The following is a 19818-nucleotide window of genomic DNA, read 5'->3' as shown; positions in this document are numbered from 1 at the left end:
CAGCGCTGCTGTATTTAAATCAGTTGAGCGGCCCTGCGGCGTGGGGAGGGCGGAGTGTGAAACTACCTTGTTCGCTGGTACCCTGCAGGACGCCGGGGAAGCTGAAGGTGAGGCGCTGTCTGAGCCGCGGTGCAGAGACCGGCCGTGTCTAGAGTCTCAGGCGTTAGCGCGCCTCTGTGTGTGTGTGTGTGTGTGTGTGTGTGTGTGTGTGTGTGTGTGTGTGTGTGTGTAACGTGATGTGCCTATGAGATTGCATGATTTTGTGTGTGAACACTTGCGAGAGTGGTAATTGTGTCTTCAGCCATCAGTACGGTTGTGTGACTTTGCGCGAATGACCAAGTAAAGAACTTGTCTTCAAGTCAGAGACCTGATCGCAGAATAAGAATTTTAGAGCCAGAAACAGAAACGGAGGTAGTAAGATTTCAATCTCGCCCCTCAGTAATCCACCGGGTGAACCTGTGGGGATTCTCCACTTCCACCCTGGTTCCCGGAAAGGGAGGGCGTCATTGCTCAAGTCACTCACCAACTTTCTGCTGAGTGTCTTTTAAAATTCAGGAATGAGGGTGCTGTTAGGGAAATTAAATGGAAGTAGTCTTGTTCAGACCTCAGAGACAAGAAAGCAGTGCTTCTGACCTGCCAGCACACTGCCCTTACTACATGCCCGTTCCACAGTGCACCGGTTGTTCCAAAGAAGCCGAGGGGCACATAGATAAGATAGGGAGCGGGTCTTGGGATTTTTGAGTCCTTGGAGATCTGAGATTCGTTAACCCCGCGTTAACGAAATCCTTTGACTCGCTAGATAAATAAACGGCATTGTAAAAAAGATTGAGTTTCAGAGCTGCAACTTGCTAGCAAACTGATGATGGTATCGGTTTTCCCCCGAAATTATAAGCAGGAACTGCAATTTTGAATTCTCACCAGTGGGTTGAACGCACCGCCGGGGACTGTTTCGAAACTGTGACTCCAGATTGCTGTTAGAGGGGATTTCCCTGTGCTGTTTGGTTCTGGATGCTAGTAGACTCCAAGTAGATGATGTATATGCTGTTACAGTTTTACTGTTTCCGGTTTTTTTTTTTTTTCTTTTAAGGATTGTGTATTGAAAGTAAGTTAGATAATTCTCTATTAAATATTGAAATTGTTTGAGTGGTTTCTTTTGTTAACAAATCCTTGGACCCTGAAATGGAAATTAAAACTTTGAGCAAAACAGGAGCATGGGGGTCGGGCAAGGGGAATAGAAGATGTTGTTTCTAACAAATCAGTCTTGCCTGAAAGAAAGGCTTGGTGTCTGAAGATTTTTTAATTCTTACCAACTTTTCTTACACAGGTGACCAGAGACCAAGGGAAGAGCAGCTGTTGGACAATCAAGCATTTTATCTAAGGTAAGTTGTTTTTGTCTTTTTTGTATCTGTATTGCTTTCTGGATTTTCAGGATTTATTTTTCTATATCTTGAAAATCCACAGCAAGGATCCTTTCAGTGATCTGGTTCTTGGGCCTTGCTATTCCAAAGAGTAATTAATCAGGGTTGGGGGAAGGGTAGAGGAATGGACCCAAAGAAGCTGTTCCACTCCATATCTCTCCTTTTAACCTGAGGTACCCATATTGATGTGCCAAATATTTTAATACCACCTGTATGCTTAGTCCTTTTCTATGAATTTTGAAGAAATACAATAAATCCCACAGAGTGAAACTTGAAGCCTTTCTTTTAGTATTTTCTTCTCAGGTTTGTTAAGAGATGATACTATAAGTATTTAAAATGTTCAAAAGAGTGTTCAGCGAATTCTCTCTCCCAGCTGTGCCTTTTGTCATGTAGATTTCCCACTTCAAAGGCAAACAGTGTGACCAGTGTCTTGAGTACTTTCAGGGGGATCCTCTACCTACATTAGTATTTGAAGGGTTACTCTCTTTTTATAGCTGAACTGTATTTCATACTTCTATAATTTAAAAAACTGATCCTTATTAACTTTTAAGTGTTTGTCAGTCTTTTGCTATTGTAAACAGTGATGGGATAAATATCCTTGTGTAAATGCTCATTTGAGAAGTTTGTTGGTAGGATGAATGCCACTTTCTGGGCCTACTTACGTGTGAACTTTAAATTTTAAATGTTCTTGCTATATTTTCCCTCAGAGAGGCTGTGTCATCACTTTACTAATTAATTTTTTCTGATTTTATGTTTTCTTCAAGGTGCTTTTCTGGTTGTTAGAAAACTTAAGAAAGTTATTAATGTGCTATTGTAGAGCTTTTCAAACCATGGGGTTGTTTCCTTATTTGTGTGTGTGTGGTAAAATCAATTCACTGATCCATGATCAGCATTTTCTTTAACTTTTTATTTTGAAAAATTCAAACTATACAAAAATAGACAAAATATTAATGAACCTCTATGTACCATCCTTTGCTCATCTCCAGTAATGATTGACTCATAGCCAGTCTTGTCTAATTTATACCTCTGCCCACCCCAGGGGCATCCCAGGTGGTGCTCATGGTAAAGAACCTACCTGCCAGTGCAGAAGATGGCAGAGACAAGGGTTCTATCTCTGGGTCAGAAAGATCCCTGGAGGAGGGACCCACTCCAGGATTCTGGCCTGGAGAATCCCTTGGATGGGGAGCCTGGTGGGCTACAGTCCATAGGGTCACAAAGAGTTGGACCCGACTAAAGCAACTTAGCATGCACACAGGCTGCCCACCCCACTGTTATTCTGAAGCAAATGCCTTCATTTTTCAAATATGTATGATTTCAGGCATAAACATTTCAGTGTATATGAGAATGATGAGTCTTTTTAAAAATTTAATCACAATACCATTATTTTCCCTTAAAGTAAACAATACTTGTTTAATAATCAGATGTCCAGTTAGTACTGAAAGGTTGTTGTTGAATCACGACGACGGGATTCTTGGCCCCCAGAGGAGAAGAATTCAATCCGGGGCCAGAGACGAGGCTTGATCGCTCAGAGCTTTTGTGTAATAAAGTTTTATTAAAGTATAAAGGAGATAGAGAAAGCTTCTGACATAGGCATCTGAAGGAGGCAGAAAGAGTACCCCCCCTGCTAGTCTTCAGCTGGATATTACATAGTCACCAGCAGTCTGTTAATGAAAGAAAGGAATGTCTCAAAACTCAGAATGGCACCAGGCCCCTCACCCATAAGATGCATTTTGGGATAATCTTGGCACCAAGTGGTTTATCTTGGGCCATAAAATGATTAACTTGAATCTTGAAGAAGGGCAGATCACCGTACAAATAGTTTCATTTACATAGATTAGAGGAACAATATCTGAGTATAACATACTGGTTTGTCAAGTAGGTTCTGAGCCAAAAGGAGGAACCAAATTGAAGACAGAGTTTGGGGTAAATGTATAGTATATTAACATAGCTTAAGACAAACATTTCCATAAGAAAAAGGCATTGGTTAACTTCAGGTGAAACCAGGTGTCACTATGGCAACACAGAATTTTAAGAAAAACCTCCTTTTAAATTTGTATAGAGTTTGTTTCCTCCTGCTGCTTAAGAGAGATAAAAATGTCTGACACTTGCTGGCTATTTCCTCCATCTGGAGACCCCTGGCCTTCCTGCCTGTTACCCTCTCAGTACTTAGACTTCCCCTCAGGGCAAACATGAAAGTGCTGCACTCAATATGCCAGCAAATTTGGAAAACTCAGCAGTGGCCACAGGACTGGAAAAGGTGTTTTCATTCTGATCCCAAAGAAAGGAAATGCCGAAGAATGCTCAAACTTCCACACTATTGCACTCATCTCACATGCTAATAAAGTAATGCTCAAAATTCTCCCAGCAAGGCTTCAACAATACATGAACCGTGAACTTCCAGATATTCAAGCTGGTTTTAGAAAAGGCAGGAACCAGAGATCAAATTGCCAACATCCACTGGACCATTGAAAAAGCAAGAGAGTTCCAGAAAAACATCTATTTCTGCTTTATTGACTATGCCAAAGCCTTTGCCTGTGCAGCTCACAATAAACTGGAGAATTCTGAAAAAGATGGGAATACCAGACCCCCTGACCTGTCCCATGAGAAATCTGTATGCGGGTCAGGAAGCAACAGTTAGAAATGGACATGGAACAAGAGACTGGTTCCAAATAGGAAAAGGAGTACACCAAGGCTGTATGTTGTCACCCTGCTTATTTAACTTACATGCAGAGTGCATCATGCAAAATGTCGGGCTGGATGAAGCACAGGTTGGAATCAAGATTGCCAGGAGAAATAGCAACAACCTCAGATATGCAGATGACACCACCCTTATGGCAGAAAGTGAAGAAGAACTAAAAAGCCTCTTGATGAAAGTGAAAGAGGAGAGTGAAAAAGTTGGTTTAAAGCTCAACATTCAGAAAACTAAGATCATGGCATCCGGTCCCATCACTTCATGGCAAATAGATGGGGAAACAGTGGAAACAGTGTCAGACTTTATTTTGGGGGGCTCCAAAATAACTGCAGGTGGTGACTGCAGCCATGAAATTAAAAGACGCTTACTTCTTGGGAGGAAAGTTATGACCAACCTAGATAGTGTATAAAAAAGTAGAGACATTACTTTGCCAACAAAGGTCTGTCTAGTCAAGGCTGTGGTTTTTCCAGTAGTCATGTATGGATGTGAGAGTTGGACTATATAGAAAGCTGAGTGCCAAAGAATGGATGCTTTTGAACTGTGGTGTTGGAGAAGACTCTTGAGATTCTCTTAGACTGCAAGGAGATCCAGCCAGTCCATCCTAAAGAAAATCAGTCCCGAATATTCATTGGAAGGACTGATGTTGAAGTTGAAACTCCAATACTTTGGCCACCTGATGTGAAGAGCTGACTCATTTGCAAAGACCCTGATGCTGGGAAAGATTAAGGGTAGGAGAAGGGGACGACAGAGGATGAGATGGTTGGATGGCATCACCAACTCAATGGACATGGGTTTGGGTGGACTCTGGGAGTTGGTGATGGACAAGGAGGCCTGGCATGCTGCAGTCCGTGGGGTCGCAAAGAGTCGGACATGACTGAGCAACTGAACTGAACTGAACGGTGCAAATAACTTTTGAAATTTTTGAGGTTTCTTTGAATCTGGATTCAGATAAGACCCATGTTTTGTGATTCATTTATAACTCTCCTAGTAAAGTCTTTTTTGGAAACCATGATTTCTTATTCTCCTTTGTCTCTCTCTGCTTGCAATGTATTTGTAAGAAACTAGGTGATTTGTTCCATATAGTTTCCCACTGTATAATTAACATGTTTTTCTGTATTTCCGGTAGATTAAGAGGCTTAACCTAGGAGCACTAATTTGAATTTGCTGGAACGGATCAGAAAGAGAGCTCAGATTTATTTCCAAACCTTTATAATCCAAATATTGGGCAAGGTTTCCTGGGGAGGGAAAGTTAGGCTCAAATGGATCACATACTAGGTAGACAGATGCTTCTCCCATGGGACAGTTAATGAGTCTGAAGAGAGTATGTGCCCTCTATCTGACTTCCAGCCCTGATGAAATGACAGCAGTATTGAAAAATCCATAAAGATAGAGGGAGACTTTATTATTAAAAGAGTTCATATGTGATGTCTTCATGTGTGTGGAGGGTGAGACATATTCCCTTCTAAATATAGAAAATTGCCAGAGTTCAGCTCCAGCAGCCAGGAAATCAGCCTGAAGGGGTGAGTGGTGTCGGCAGATGATAATGTAGCCTCTGACTTATAGTATGGAACTACATGTTTATTTCAAGCTTCAGGTTTTCTTTTATACTTTGACAAAAGCATTAGGTCAGAGGTTTGACATTTTTAGTTTTCCCCACCCAGATTTATTGTCTCCAGAAATCACTGTTGTCCTACAGAGTTCCTGCTTCAGCGAATCAGAATTGGCTTTACTATCTATTATCTACTTTCTCTCTTATGTGTCCTATACTTAACTTGTGGTTACATTGTAACTCATGTCACATTCCTCAGTTTATTTCTTATCTTTCTAAATCCTGTTTGCCCCTAGCATCTTAAGATCACTATCTCCTAAAAAGGCTTCTAGCTATTCTTAATTATTCCTAAACCCTAAACTGGCAAACTTCTTTTGCCATAAACATTCCCCTCACAAACAGGTCTCAGATAATAATCCTTCCCCTGGCCTCAAGCTGTGGCCTATGTGCTCATCCTGGAACATTCTTTGTAAAGATCCTTGAACAAATGTCAATGGTTATTTTATAGATTATTTTCTGGGCACAACTGTAGAAGGCTTTGTGCTTTCTCATGCTTCTCTCAAGCACCTTAACATTCTTTGCAGCCAACTCAACTGAAGAAAGGAAAGAACAAGGCAGAATCACAAGGCCTAACTCCTTCATCCTGGGGCCATGCCTGCGAGATGAGGAGAGGGGGTTGGGGCCCTGCCTCCATTTTGTCAGTAATGCCTAACATGGCTCCAGACAGAAAATAGTGATAAGGAAGTTCCCTAAAGTGTCTTTGAGATGTGAGTCACCCAGTGGGCCTTAAATTAGGAGAGATTAAGGCTTGGGGTAAGAGAGAGACACATGTAGGGGGTCCTTTTATACACTGCCATTTAAAAGGGAGCTGTTGAAAGAGACCATTATGTCTCTTAAGTACACCCGCTGCCTGGGACCTATTGGGAAATGAAAGTTCCATTGAATGCCTTTCCCAGGGGCCCAGCATTGTGTATTATGAGAAGTTAAATGTGTGCCTTGGTCACTGTCAGTAATGTCTGGAACTCAGAAGGGAATCAGGATTGTCCTGGAAGGGCCTTGTATATGCAGAGATGTGTGACTTTGATTTATGTTTCAGTATCTGTAAGGTAAGAGATTCCCTGATTTCTTTACACGTAAAGGGGAAACTCTTAAGCAGTGGCCCAAGAGTTTGTAAAAATATGCAGATAGAACCACTTGTTGGTCAGGACATTTGTGCAAAGATGACTTCCTAAAGTTTGACCCCTTGTTCTGCCCCTTGGGTCCTGTCCTTTATGGGGAACATGGTAGTTAAGGGATGGAAAGCAGCAACATTCCACTGACTTCCATCACTCATGATGGTGGTGGTGCTGTCCAGAAAGTCTGTGAACTGCCATTGTTGTCTACTCAGTTAATGCCAGGCGGATTCCTAGTCAAGGACTCTGGGGGAAGGGTGACTTCCTCTAGCACCATCACATCCAGCAAGGGACTAGGGATAGGGAAGACCAGTCCCTCCTGTAAATGGAATATTCTAGAGGCCTAGAATTTGGCTACACCTACAGGATGCATCAAGGAGGCCTCAGTACTTGCACTTAGCTTGTGAGAGTGCCAATTCTATGATCCAAGGCATAATAGGCATCTTGGTTCAGCGATTCCCAGGCTTAGGGTCTTTGAAAGCCTTTATTTCCAAGAGACCTTAGCATCTAGCCAGCAGTTGTCACTCTAATGATGTACAGCATAGGGCCAAAGGGGGGCAGTTTCTTGCATCATTAGCCTGTAGGTGGACGCCATAGTTGGTCCAGAGGCATGAGAGATTGCTGTGGCCTCTACAAAGAGGCAGTCTCTGAGGCCACTAACAGGAATGACTGCTGATTTTAATTTGAAGAGATTGTGGAGCCTTTTGTTGGATGAGTTCTTTTCACGGTGGGATGGTTTATAAGTAACAGCATCAGTGAGATTAAAATTTGTCAGTAAGGAGATATGTTGCTTCCAGACCTGAATAAGACTTGACTTTATGGTCCCTGAGAGATTTCACAGCAGTTTATGGACAGTGTCTGGGATAGAGCTGTCCAGTTTTACCAATACTTTTCAGGAATTTTACCACAGTGTAAGGGCTTTACATTACGCATGAGGCAATGGCCTATGACTCTTTTTGTAAGCTCTTCTGTGAGTATTTTTACGTCCTTAATGAGCATGTTAAATGAATCTCCATTTATGGAGGAGGTCATCCATATAATGTCATACCTGTGCTTGTGGAAGAAGGTAGATGTAGTGAAAATTACAATGGCAAGGCTACTGAGGTATCCATGGGTAGCCCAGCAAAGCTATATTGTGTTAGACCTTGATAAGAGAAGTATATAAGGAGGGTGTTTAGCCAACTTCCTGTGAAGAGGAAGTGAGAGTTTTTAGCCATAACATCAGTGTTGAGTCAAGATAGCACTTGTGAAATATTTATCACAGGCTCATGGTACCTCATGCCACACACAAAAATGCACCATCAACCTAAATGTAAGAGTATAAGCAGCCAAAGGGAAAAAAAATATACATAAATTGGACTTCCTCAAAATTAAAAACTTACCAGCTTCAAAGGAAAGAAAGTGAAAATATAGCCCACAATGCATGTACACTAGGTCACTACAGTTGTATCCAACTCTTTGCAACCCTGCCAGGCTGCTCTGTTCATGGGATTTTCCATGCAAGAATACTAGAGTGGGTTGCTATTCCCTTCTCCAGGAGATTTTCCTGATCCAGGGATCCAACCCACGTCTCTTATGTCTCCTGCATTGGCAGGCAGGTTCTTAAATATTAGTGCCACCTGGGAAGCTCCAGGTGTATAGCCTACAAAGCAGGATCCAAAATTTGAAAATTTCATGTTCAAGAAGGAATTAGATTCTTTTAGAGTGTGTGAGGAATTATTACAACTCAACAATAAAAAGACGAATATCCAGTTTTTCTTCCTTTGGCCGAGTCATGCGGCATGCCTGATCTTGGCTCCCCCACCAGGGACTGAATCTGTTCCTCCTATGATGGAAGCACAAAGTCTTAACCACTAGGGAAGTCCCCAGGCAGTTTTCTGTTAAAGAATGTTCCCCACTTCCACTCCCAAGAGCCCAGGTTTCAGTCCCTGGTTGGGGACCTAAGATCCTACAAGCTGCATGACCAAAATAAATAAATACAATTAAAAATAAAGGTCAAGATGGAGGGAATATATGTACACTATGGTTGACTCACATTGTTGTACGGCAGAAACCAACACAGCACTGTAAAGCAATTATCCTCCAATTAAAAAAAAAAAAAAAGACAGAAAAGGATGCTTTGGGTTTGTTCCTTGGTTAGTGGATGAGTCTAGTGTGACTTCATGTGGCCTGAATGAAACTTTGAACTCAAAATACTTCTTTCACCTGGAACATGAGAACAAGTCAGGGAGGCACGCTCTGGTATGTAGTGTGTTGGAACTGGGGAAAAAACACAGATCTTAGTTCTATGAAATCTTTGTTCCAGGATTTGGCATACATGGATATAGTGCACTTCTAGGGCTGAGGGCCCCGAAGCAGGCATGACTTGGGTACATTTTGAATCAGGGTCCCCTAGTCTGAAAAGGTGAACCACTCAGGTCAGAGAACCCTAAGAACATCATAGGAATTGGGTACTGCTCTAGCATAAATTAATTCTGTATCTGTGTTTTTTGGAGGAAGGCATTTGATTTTTTAGATTTCTGCAAATCTCAGTATGTGTATTGGGGCATGGAAGGGACCAGGTGCCATGAAAAGGGAAGGAAATATTTATCTTAACTTAGTCATTTAGAAGCAAGCCTGTTCTCATGGTTCCTTTTACTTCCTGACTCTCTCTTCTCAGGACTCTGCACTTTTCCACAAGAAGAAGCCAGAGGAGGACTAATAATTTGCCATTCTAAGCCATGCCCCATGTGAGTTGATGTTTTTCTTCCCTTCATCAAATAGTCTTGTTTTCTAGGATATGAATGCTCAATATTCTTACCTCCAGATTTTCTGCCTTACTAAGCCCCAGCTGTCTTCTCTAGCCATATTTGGGATCCATTCTGCAAATCAGGAAACGTATTAAGAAAAGAGTAGGACCTCTCCTGTCATTGTGGTTTGATGAGATGGGACTGCATATGCAAAATTCAGTCTTTGTCATTGACTCTATTTTCTGGATGATTAGGATAGAAATTGCTGTTTATCTCAGAATGTGGTGAGATCTTTGGTCTGTGAGGCTTTTAAGATTGGAATGTGATCAAATGCAGGACTGAGAACAAAGAGAGTATCATGTCGGTGAATACCAGTGACAACGTCCGTTTTGAATCTGAATAACATGTGTAAGTCAAGGACCATGTCTGTGTGAGTTTAGGTCATCTTTCATTGGCTTTCTATTGCTCAGAATAAGCGATGTGTACAGTGAGCAATGATGACTGGTAACAGAGCCAGAGAATGAGGTATTTGAGAATTTAGAAACGGAACTGACATTAGAGAAGGAATACAAACTAAATACCAAAAAATAAGAAAATGATTGCAGGGAATTCCCTGGTGGTCCAGTGGTTAGAACTCTGCACCTTCACTGCCGAGGGCTGGGGTTCAGTCTCTGGTAGGGCACTAAGATCCCATTAGCTGTACATTGCATGGGATAGGAGGAGGGAAAGAAAGGAAAAGAAAATGATTACAGGGCTTCTGTGGTCCAGTGGTTGGGAAGCCACCTTGCAATACAGGGAACACTGGTTCAAGCCCTGGTCTGGGAAGATCCCACATACCACGGGGCAATTAAGCCCATGCACCACAACTTCTGAGCCTGAGCTCTGAAACCCACGAGCCGCAACTACTGAGCCTGTGTTTGGGAACTACTGAAGCCCACCTGACTAGAGCCTGTACTCCGCAACAGGAGAAGCCACCACAATGAGAAGTCCACATACCACAAGGGAGAGTAGCTCCCATTCTCCACAACTAGAGAAAGCCCAAGTGCAGCAACAAAAGTCCAGTATAGCAAAAAATAAATAAAATGTTTTTTAAAAAGGAAAGAAAATGATTACAATCATAATATGATATATTATATCATATACCTTGTAAAAATGATGACTATGAAAGGATTTGCCAGGAAAGGGAGAAAATTATTGCTAAGTTATTCTGAGACTTAAGTTGGAAATAAACCCTTAAATTATATAAAAATCTTATTTTCTAAGATAAATATTTTAAAAGCTACTTGGATGGGCCATCAGGTTTGTTATTCTATTTTCTCCCTTCCTTCTTTCTTCCATCCTCTCCTTCTTCCCTCCCTTCTATCCTTTCTCTTACTTATTTTCAGTTCTTTAAAGAGAAGAGGGGAGGAAAGAACTTGCAACTTATTTGGGAATTTGCATGTGTTATATGCTTACACAGGCTTTTCAGGTAGTGCTTGTGGTAAAGAACCCGCCTCACAAATGCAGGAGATGTAAGAGATGTGGGTTTGAGCCCTGGGTTGGGAAAACCCCCGGAGGAGAGCATGGCAATCCACTTCAGTATTCTTGCCTGGAGAATCCCATGGACAGAGGAGCCCAGTGGGCTATAGTACATAGGGTTGTAGTGAATCAGATATGACTGAATCGACAGCATTCATGCATGGGCTTGCACAGAGTATTTCATTTAATCAGAGAACTCTACTCACCTGGCTTTTGTTCATTCCTGTAACTGTTCATGAGAAGCTGTAACAGAGTAATAGGAATGTTTAGAAACTAAGTAGGTGCTCTACATTTATCACATAATTTCCTTTCCATTACTTAACCTTATTGCAAACTCTTTTCTCTCTGGGCCACTTTATGTAACACTTTTCTTCTCTCATTACTTCTAGAAAATATTTTTTTGTTTGTTTTACCATTAACACTGGGTTTGTCATCTCAGAGGTTAGTATTGTTCAAGGATGTGGCCATAGACTTCTCACAGGAGGAATGGGCATACCTGGACTTGGAACAGAAGGATCTGTACAGAGATGTGATGCTGGAGAACTACAGCAACCTGGTCTCAGTGGGTAAGCTTGTCTGTTCCTAATAATTCAACCTTTGTGAAATTTAGAAAAGTTTCGAAGTGCCTAGCTGAATTTCAGACCTCTAGTCCCAAATAAGTTTTTTGTGCCTTATAGACTTAGAAATGGACAGCTCCATTGGGCATCTATATCTTCTGTATTCTTCATAGATCCTTCATCTTAATCTTTCTACAATTGACCTTGTTACTTGCTGAACAATGTGCTCCATTTTAAACAGAGTGTAACCATATCCATTTCCACTTATAAACAGGAGTTTCCATTTCTAAGCTGGATGTGCTCTCCTTATTGGAGCAAGGGAAAGAACCTTGGAAGGTTGTACAGGATGTGACAAGAGATCTGAGCCCAGGTAAGTAGTTGATGATCAGGCAAAGGGAGGCCATTGTTAAAATTACATAATTTTAACTTTTTTTGGCCAGTTGCTTAATTGGCCACATCTTTGAGTTATTAGCTTGGAAGTTCTCAAAGACCCAACTAATGCCTTTTCCTCCTAGACCTGTGAAGTAAAAATCCTGAGCCCTGGAGGACAAAACTGTTTACCTAAGGAATACCCTAAGGTAATTTTAGGCTTACGGAAAAACTGAATAAAGCCCAGAGAGTTCCTACCTGCCCCCTTTCCAGTTTTGTTCCATTTACCACTTTCCTGATTTTCTATCATTTCTCCTGTATTTTCAAACAGGAGATTGCCTTCCTTTTCCAATGGTATTCATTTTACTATTTTATATTTCTGATCCAGTGACACCTGTATGAGAGTCTATCCAGCAAATATTTTAAAATACCCTCTGTATTCTAAGTATTGAGAATATAGCAGTAAACAAGAAAAATTCTCTATTCCCATTGATATAGCAGAAGAAATATAATAGTAGCAAATAAAAACATACAAAGAATGATGATTTTAATGAAGCAAAACAAAAGGCAGAGAAAATCACAAAGTAATGGGGTGGGTGTTCTTTTAGAGAGAGTGGTTAAGGATGACTCTCTGAGATGCTCGCACTTGAGGGGAGACATGAGTAAAGTACATTCAGAAAACGAAGACCATGGCATCTGGTCCCATCACTTCATGGGAAATAGATGGGGAAACAGTGGAAACAGTGTCAGACTTTATTTTGGGGGGCTCCAAAATCACTGCAGATGGTGACTGCAGCCATGAAATTAAAAGACTTACTCCTTGGAAGAAAAGTTATGACCAACCTAGATAGCATATTGAAAAGCAGAGACATTACTTTGCCAACAAAGGTCCGTCTAGTCAAGGCTATGGTTTTTCCAGTGGTCATGTATGGATGTGAGAGTTGGACTGTGAAGAAAGCTGAGTGCTGAAGAATTGATGCTTTTGAACTGTGGTGTTGGAGAAGACTCTTGAGAGTCCCTTGGACTGCAAGGAGATCTAACCAGTCCATTCTGAAGGAGATCAGCCCTGGGGTTTCTTTGGAAGGAATGATGCTAAAGCTGAAACTCCAGTACTTTGGCCACCTCATGCGAAAACTTGACTCATTGGAAAAGACTCTGATGCTGGGAAGGATTGGGGGCAGGAGGAGAAGGGGACAGAGGATGAGATGGCTGGATGGCATCACTGACTCGATGGACTTGAGTCTAAGTGAACTCTGGGAGTTGTTGATGGACAGGGAGGCCTGGCGTGCTGCAATTCATGGGGTTGCAAAGAGTTGGACATGACTGAGTGACTGAACTGAACTGAACTGATGAGTAATTAAGCCATGCAAATTCTAGGATAACAACAGTTTTTTATTTTGTTTAGTTTTCTGGGTTTTGTTTGTTTTCTGGCCATACCTTGAGACTTGTGGGATCTTGGTTTCCCAGGGTCTGAACACAGGCCCCTGGCAGTGAAAGTGCAGAGTCCTAAGGACTGCCATGAAATTCCCAAGAAGACTTGTTTAAGGCAGAGAGACTAGTAATAGTAGAGGAAGTCAGAGGTAGGAATGAGTTTGATGCTTTTGAGGATCAACAGTTAAACAAGTGTGGCTAAGGTGAGTTAGGGAGAACAGAAATAAAGTAATGTATCAATATAGATTCTTCAGTTTTAACTAATGTACTGAACCAATATAAAATATTAAGTTATAACTAATAAGGGAACCTGGAGGGACAAAGAAAGGGGGTATGTGGGAACTCTCCGGACTTTGTTCGGTTTTTCTGTAAGCCTAAAACTACTCTAAGAAATAAAGTCTTTATTTAAAAACAAAAGATAAACTATAACATGAGTTCATACCAATTCAATTCTAATCTAAATTATAGGCTTTTTATTTAACCCTTTTTAAAAACTTAACAGCTGCATCTATTTTCTTTCATGCCAAGAGTCCCAGTTATCATGGACACTAAGAATAGTGGGATTAGAATATCATGATTACCTACTCTATTCCACATTATACAGGAAGCCTCTAAAATAAGATCTATACTACCAGTAATAATATGATTACTCAAAACAATTTGAGATAATTGTTTTGCCCATTTTTGATTCCCTTCATAGGGTATATCTCACAAATTGCTATGTTTTAAAGTTATGTGAAGTAGTTTCCTTCTATGGTTATGCTACCAATTGTAAATATGGGTTATATTTTTTGTTGCTGTTTCGAATTTTTAAGCTACGCTTTCTTGTAATTTAATTTTGTTTTACAATTATGCAATATAATTATGTACTACCAAAGTCAAATGTCCGAAACAGATTATATTCAAAGAAATCTGACTTCTATCCCTGGCTTCTTCACATTTCCCACCCTGTAACTATGGGGTTTACTCCTCCCCCCTTTTTAAAAATAAGCAAATGTGTATTTTACATTTATACTTCTTCCACTTTCTCTCCTTCCTAAGATAAAAAGACCATAGCTAAAAAAAAAAGAGCATAACTGTACATACCTCTGTTGACATTTCTTTTACAATTAACAGTGTATTTCAATTGGCACTCCATATTAATATGAAGAGATATTCCTTTTTAACGGCTTCGTAGTATTCCATGATGTGGCTATGCCGTGAATTATTTCCAACCAGCCACCTAGTGGTGGACATTTGGGCTATTTTACTCTTTTTCTGTTAGTGCAATTAAGTAATTTTTTTTTTAATTATTTTTTTTGTTTTTTGGCCTTGCTATGCACCATGCAGGATCTTGGTCACCTGACATGCATTTGAACCTGTGCCCCCTGAAGTGAAAGTGCAGTCATAATCACTGGACTGCCAAGGACGTCCTGCTAGTACAATTTTGAGATAGATTTAACATAAGTATAGATATCTTTAGTTTTCTGTTTTTTCCCAGCTTGTCATTTTACTTTTCTTAATGTATTTTTGACATGCTAGCCTTTTTTTTTTAACTCTAATGTGATTCTTTTTTTTTTTTTTAATCAAGTTATGGTTTGGAAAACTTTCCCCATTCCTTGGTTATAGAAAAATCTCCTAAGTTTTATTCTAGTTATTTGTATGTTTTCATTTTTGTAAGGACATCTGTTCCATTTGGAATATATCCTACATAATGTCTAAGGTACTGATGCAATTTCAACTTTTTTTTAAATTTTTTAATGTTTATCCTTATGCTATATGGTGGGCTTTTTTGTTGTTTTTATTTTAAGGGAGAAGGAAAGTTTAATTCTTTGCATCAAGTAAGAACCCTGGGCTCCCCAGGTAGCACAGTGGTCAGGAATCTGCCTGCTAGTGCAAGAGACACAGGGTTCAATGCCTGGGCTGGGAAGATTCCTTGGAGTAGGAAATGGCAGCCCACTCCAGTGTTCTTGCCTAGAAAATTCCATGGACAGAGGAGCTTGGTGGGCTACAGTCTACGGGGCTGTAAATAGTCAGAAATGATTGAGCATGCACAAGGAGAACCCTGGGGATCTTTCTCAGATCAGTGTCGCCTGTGTTTATCCGTATGTTTATTGCTTTCATTTATTAAGAAAGAGTCCATCTCTTCCCAACTGATTTTGGCTGCTACCTTTATTGTGGGCTAAATTTACACTTATAATTGTATCTATTTCTGGGTTTTTCTTTTCTGTTCCATTGGTTCCATTGACATTTTATGATACTGAGTTTGAGTTGGCTGTTTATAACCATAGAAATTTCATTTTTCCAAGAATCTGAAATTAACATTTGTTTACTTGTTATCTTATAGACTGGGAATCCAGGTGTGAAACCAAGAAGATACCATCAACAAGAGAAATTTATGAACTAGAAGCATCTCAGTGGGAAATAATAGAACAACTTACAAGCCATAAGTATGAGTACAAAAGTTTTCAAAATGATAGGGAATGCAGAGACCAGTTTGAAAGCCATCTAGGAAATAAAGAGGTTTCTAGACAACTAGTAATCTATGAAGAAATGCCTAATTTTAGTCAGACTATATCCCTTACTTTACAACAGAGAATTCATTCATCTGAAAAATTTGATGAATGTAAAGCATGCAGAAAGTATTTTATCCTTGGCTTTCAACAAACTGAGCATCAGAAAAATCATTCTGATGAAAAATTCTGTGAATGTAAACAATGTGGAATGGCCTTTATTAAGGACTCACAGCTTACTTACCATCAGAGAGTTCATGTTCCTAAGAAACTCTATGATAAGGAATGTGGAAAAGCCTTCATTTGTGCTTCGCAACTTATTTATCATCAAAGAATTCATACTGGAGAGAAACTTTATGAATGTAAAGAGTGTGGAAAAGCCTTTATTTGTGCCTCACAACTTATTTATCATCAAAGAATTCACACTAGTGAAAGACCCTATGAATGTAATGAATGTGGGAAGGCCTTCTTTTGTGGCTCGCAACTTACCTACCATCAAAGAGTTCATGCTGGTAAGAAACCCTGTCAGTGTAAGATATGTGGAAAAGCTGTTAATCATGGCTCCCTCCTTACTCAACATCAAAAGATTCACATTAGTGAAAAACCCTTTGAATGTAAAGAATGTGGAAAGACTTTTATTTGTGACTCAGAACTTACTCAGCATGAGAGAATTCACACTGGTAAGAAACCCTATGAGTGTAAGGAATGTGGAAAGTCCTTTATTCATGGTTCACAGCTTACTCACCATCAGAGAAATCATGCTGGTGAAAAGCCGTATGTGTGTAAAGAATGTAGAATGGCCTTTACACAGAGTTCATATCTTTTGCAACATCAGCAACGTCACACTGGTGAGAAACCCTACATATGTAATGAATGTGGAAAGTCCTTTATTCGTGGCTTTCACCTTACCAGACATCAGAGAATTCATACTGGTGAGAAACCCTATGTATGTAATGAATGTGGGAAAGCCTTTCGTTATAGTTCACAGCTTTCTCTACATTATAGATTTCATACTGGTGAAAAGCCTTATAAATGTAAAGATTGTGAGATGTCCTTTATCCTTGGCTCACAACTTACTGAACATCAGAGGATCCATACAGGTAAGAAGCCACATGAATGTAAGCAGTGTGGAAAAACCTTTAACTATGGCTCACAGCTTATTCGACATCAGAGGACTCATACTGGTGAGAAACCATATGAATGTGAAGAATGTGGGAAATCATATGTTTCTGGTTCACACCTTACTGAACATCAAAGAATTCACACTGGTGAAAAACCCTTTGAATGTAAGGAATGTGGGAAAGCCTTTATTCGTGGTTCATATCTTACTCAGCATCAGAGAATTCATACTGGTGAAAAGCCATATGTATGTAAAGAATGTAGAATGGCCTTTACACAGAGTTCACAACTTTTTCAACATCAGAGACTTCATACTGGTGAGAAACCCTACATATGTAATGAATGTGGAAAGTCCTTTATTCGTCGCTTTCAACTTACTGAACATCAGAGAATTCATACTGGTGAGAGACCGTATGAATGTGAAGAATGTGGGAAATCATTTATTTGTGGTTCACACCTTGCTGAACATCAAAGAACTCACACTGGTGAAAAACCCTTTGAATGTAAGGAATGTGGGAAAGCCTTTTTTCGTAGCTCATATCTTACTCGGCATCAGAGAATTCATACTGGTGAAAAACCCTTTGAATGTAAGGAATGTGGGAAAGCCTTTATTTGTAGCTCATATCTTACTCGACATCAGAGAATTCATACTGGTGAAAAACCCTGTGAATGTAAAGAATGTGGAAAGGCCTTTGCTTATGGCTCACAACTGTCTCGACATCAGAAAAATCATACAGGTGAGAATCCCTAGGAATGTAAGCTGTGTGGGAAGATCTTTATTTTGTGCCTCACAACTTAAGCTACATCAGATATTTCATACTGGGAACCATATGAATGTAAGGAATGTGGTAAGACTTTTATTTATAGCTCACAGCTAACTTACTGTCAGAGAGTTCATACTGGTGAGAAACATACAAATGTAACTAATGTGGGAAGCCCTTTAATTGTCAATCACAACTTAACATCAGAGAATTCATTCCGGTGGAAGCCTTATAAATGTAATGCCTATGGTAAGGACTTTAGATGTCATTCACACCTTACTCAACATCAGAAACCTCATAATGGAGAAAGACTGTGAAAAATTAGTAAATCCTTTCCATGTTTATCCATAACTTTTGACTTTGAAATATCAGAAAATTCAAATTATGAATACGAGTATCCTTTTTTTATATAAACTCATGAGTAACTCACCTTCAGAGAATTTATAGTTTAAAAAGACTAGATTAATATAAGTGCAGAATTACTTTCCATCATATTTCAATCTTTGCTAAACAGTGATTCATATGAGAGCTCAACCCTAAAAGGTAAGGTTCTCTCGTTCAGCATCATTCTTTTGTTCAGCATCATTTCAGCTCCACCATTTACTGTCTGGGTGTTTCTTTGGGAAAGTTACTTAACCCCTGTTTGTTTTAGTTTCTTCCTTACTAATACATTGATATCACAAATTTCATCATTGTTGTCTGCAGTTTAAAGGAGTAAATACATATAAAGCCTATAGAAATGTGTACTACATAGTTAATGCTTAGTAAATGTTACCTTTTATTGTAAAGATTACTTTTATTTTGTGTTTTAATCATATTACAGAATTCAAAAGAGAAGGAGACTTTACAAATACAGTGAGAGTGAAGTATTAGTTATTCAGTCATGTCTGACTCTTTGCAACCCCATGGACGATAGCTTTCCAGGCTCCTCAGTCCATGGAATTCTCCAGGCATGAATACTGGAGTGGGTTGCCATTCCCTTCTCTGGGGGATCTTCCCAACCCAGAGATCAAACTCAAATCTCCTACATTGCAGGCAGATTCTTTACCATCAGGGCCACCAGAGACAAATACAGTACACAAGGTAAATCTTTCATCACTTTTACTAAGTGTCAGATAAATCATTTTAGAACAAAACATTCTAGTATAATTAATGTGCAATTATACTTTGTTCTGAATCAAAATTCTTACTAAAAGGGAACCCTAAGGGGAGAAAAATATTTTGCTCTTAAAAATAAAGCTGCTTTTGAACATTTTTGTATAAGTTTTTGCATGAACATAAATTACCATTTTTCTGGTATAAACATTTAAGAGAGTAGGTTTAAATGAATGCTTCTCTTGCAAGAAATGGACAAATCATTTTCCAAAGTGGCTTTTCCATTTTATATTTCTATCAGGAACATGAGTGACCCAGTTTTTCTCAGTAGCTCTCCCAGCATTTGACTTTTTCACTTTTTATCTTAGTCATTCTGATAGGTGTATAGTGATAATCTCTTTGTTGTAATTTCCATTTCCCTAGTGGCTCATGATGATGTGCTTTTTTTGCCATCTCTACCCAGTGTGGTGATATGACTTTCTTTTACGCCTTCATTTTTTAGTTGAATATTTAAAAAAAAAAAAACTGTTGGGATTGTGAGCATACTTTCTTTATTCTAGATGATACTAGTCCTTTGTTAGATATGTAGTTTGCAAAAAAATTTCCCAGTACATACCTTATCTTTTCATCCTTTTAGCAAAGTCTTTTGAAGAGTAAAAGTTTCTAATTTTGATAAGGTCTGGCTTATTACTTTTTACTTTTAGGGATCTTGGTTTTGGTGTCAAATCTAAGGACTCCTTGTCTAGCTGACAGCTCTTGAAGGCGGGAGGAGCTTCTGTTAGTGAAGGGTGATTGTTTGAATAGTTGTAAGTGTGGATAAATATTGCTGCTGGTTCCCATCAATAAGGACCTTAGATTTGAAAGTCTGGGAAAAGGCTGGAGTCAAGTTAAAGAACATGCAAAAGGAACTCTGCTC

At 39.6% G+C, this 19818-nt stretch overlaps 1 protein-coding gene across 2 annotated transcripts; it reads left to right on the top strand.

The window, feature by feature from the left end:
* Positions 1–31: 31 nt before the first annotated feature.
* On the top strand, positions 32–18192 carry LOC138418720 (zinc finger protein 420-like). 2 transcript variants are annotated; one of them, XM_069550391.1, is made up of 7 exons: positions 32–107; positions 1325–1379; positions 9491–9560; positions 11518–11644; positions 11910–12005; positions 12151–12213; positions 15762–18192. In XM_069550391.1, exons 3-6 carry the CDS (start codon positions 9552–9554, stop codon positions 12156–12158), a joined length of 240 nt encoding a protein of 79 aa, XP_069406492.1. In that variant the 5' UTR covers positions 32–107; positions 1325–1379; positions 9491–9551; the 3' UTR covers positions 12159–12213; positions 15762–18192. The 2 variants fall into 2 exon arrangements, with proteins under 2 accessions (XP_069406492.1, XP_069406491.1); XM_069550390.1 differs by lacking the exon at positions 12151–12213.
* Positions 18193–19818: the final 1626 nt, after the last annotated feature.

This window comes from Ovis canadensis, chromosome 14 (assembly GCF_042477335.2).
Source record: "Ovis canadensis isolate MfBH-ARS-UI-01 breed Bighorn chromosome 14, ARS-UI_OviCan_v2, whole genome shotgun sequence".
NCBI classification, from domain to species: Eukaryota; Metazoa; Chordata; class Mammalia; order Artiodactyla; family Bovidae; genus Ovis; species Ovis canadensis.
This window is presented reverse-complemented; position numbering and strand designations above follow the sequence as displayed.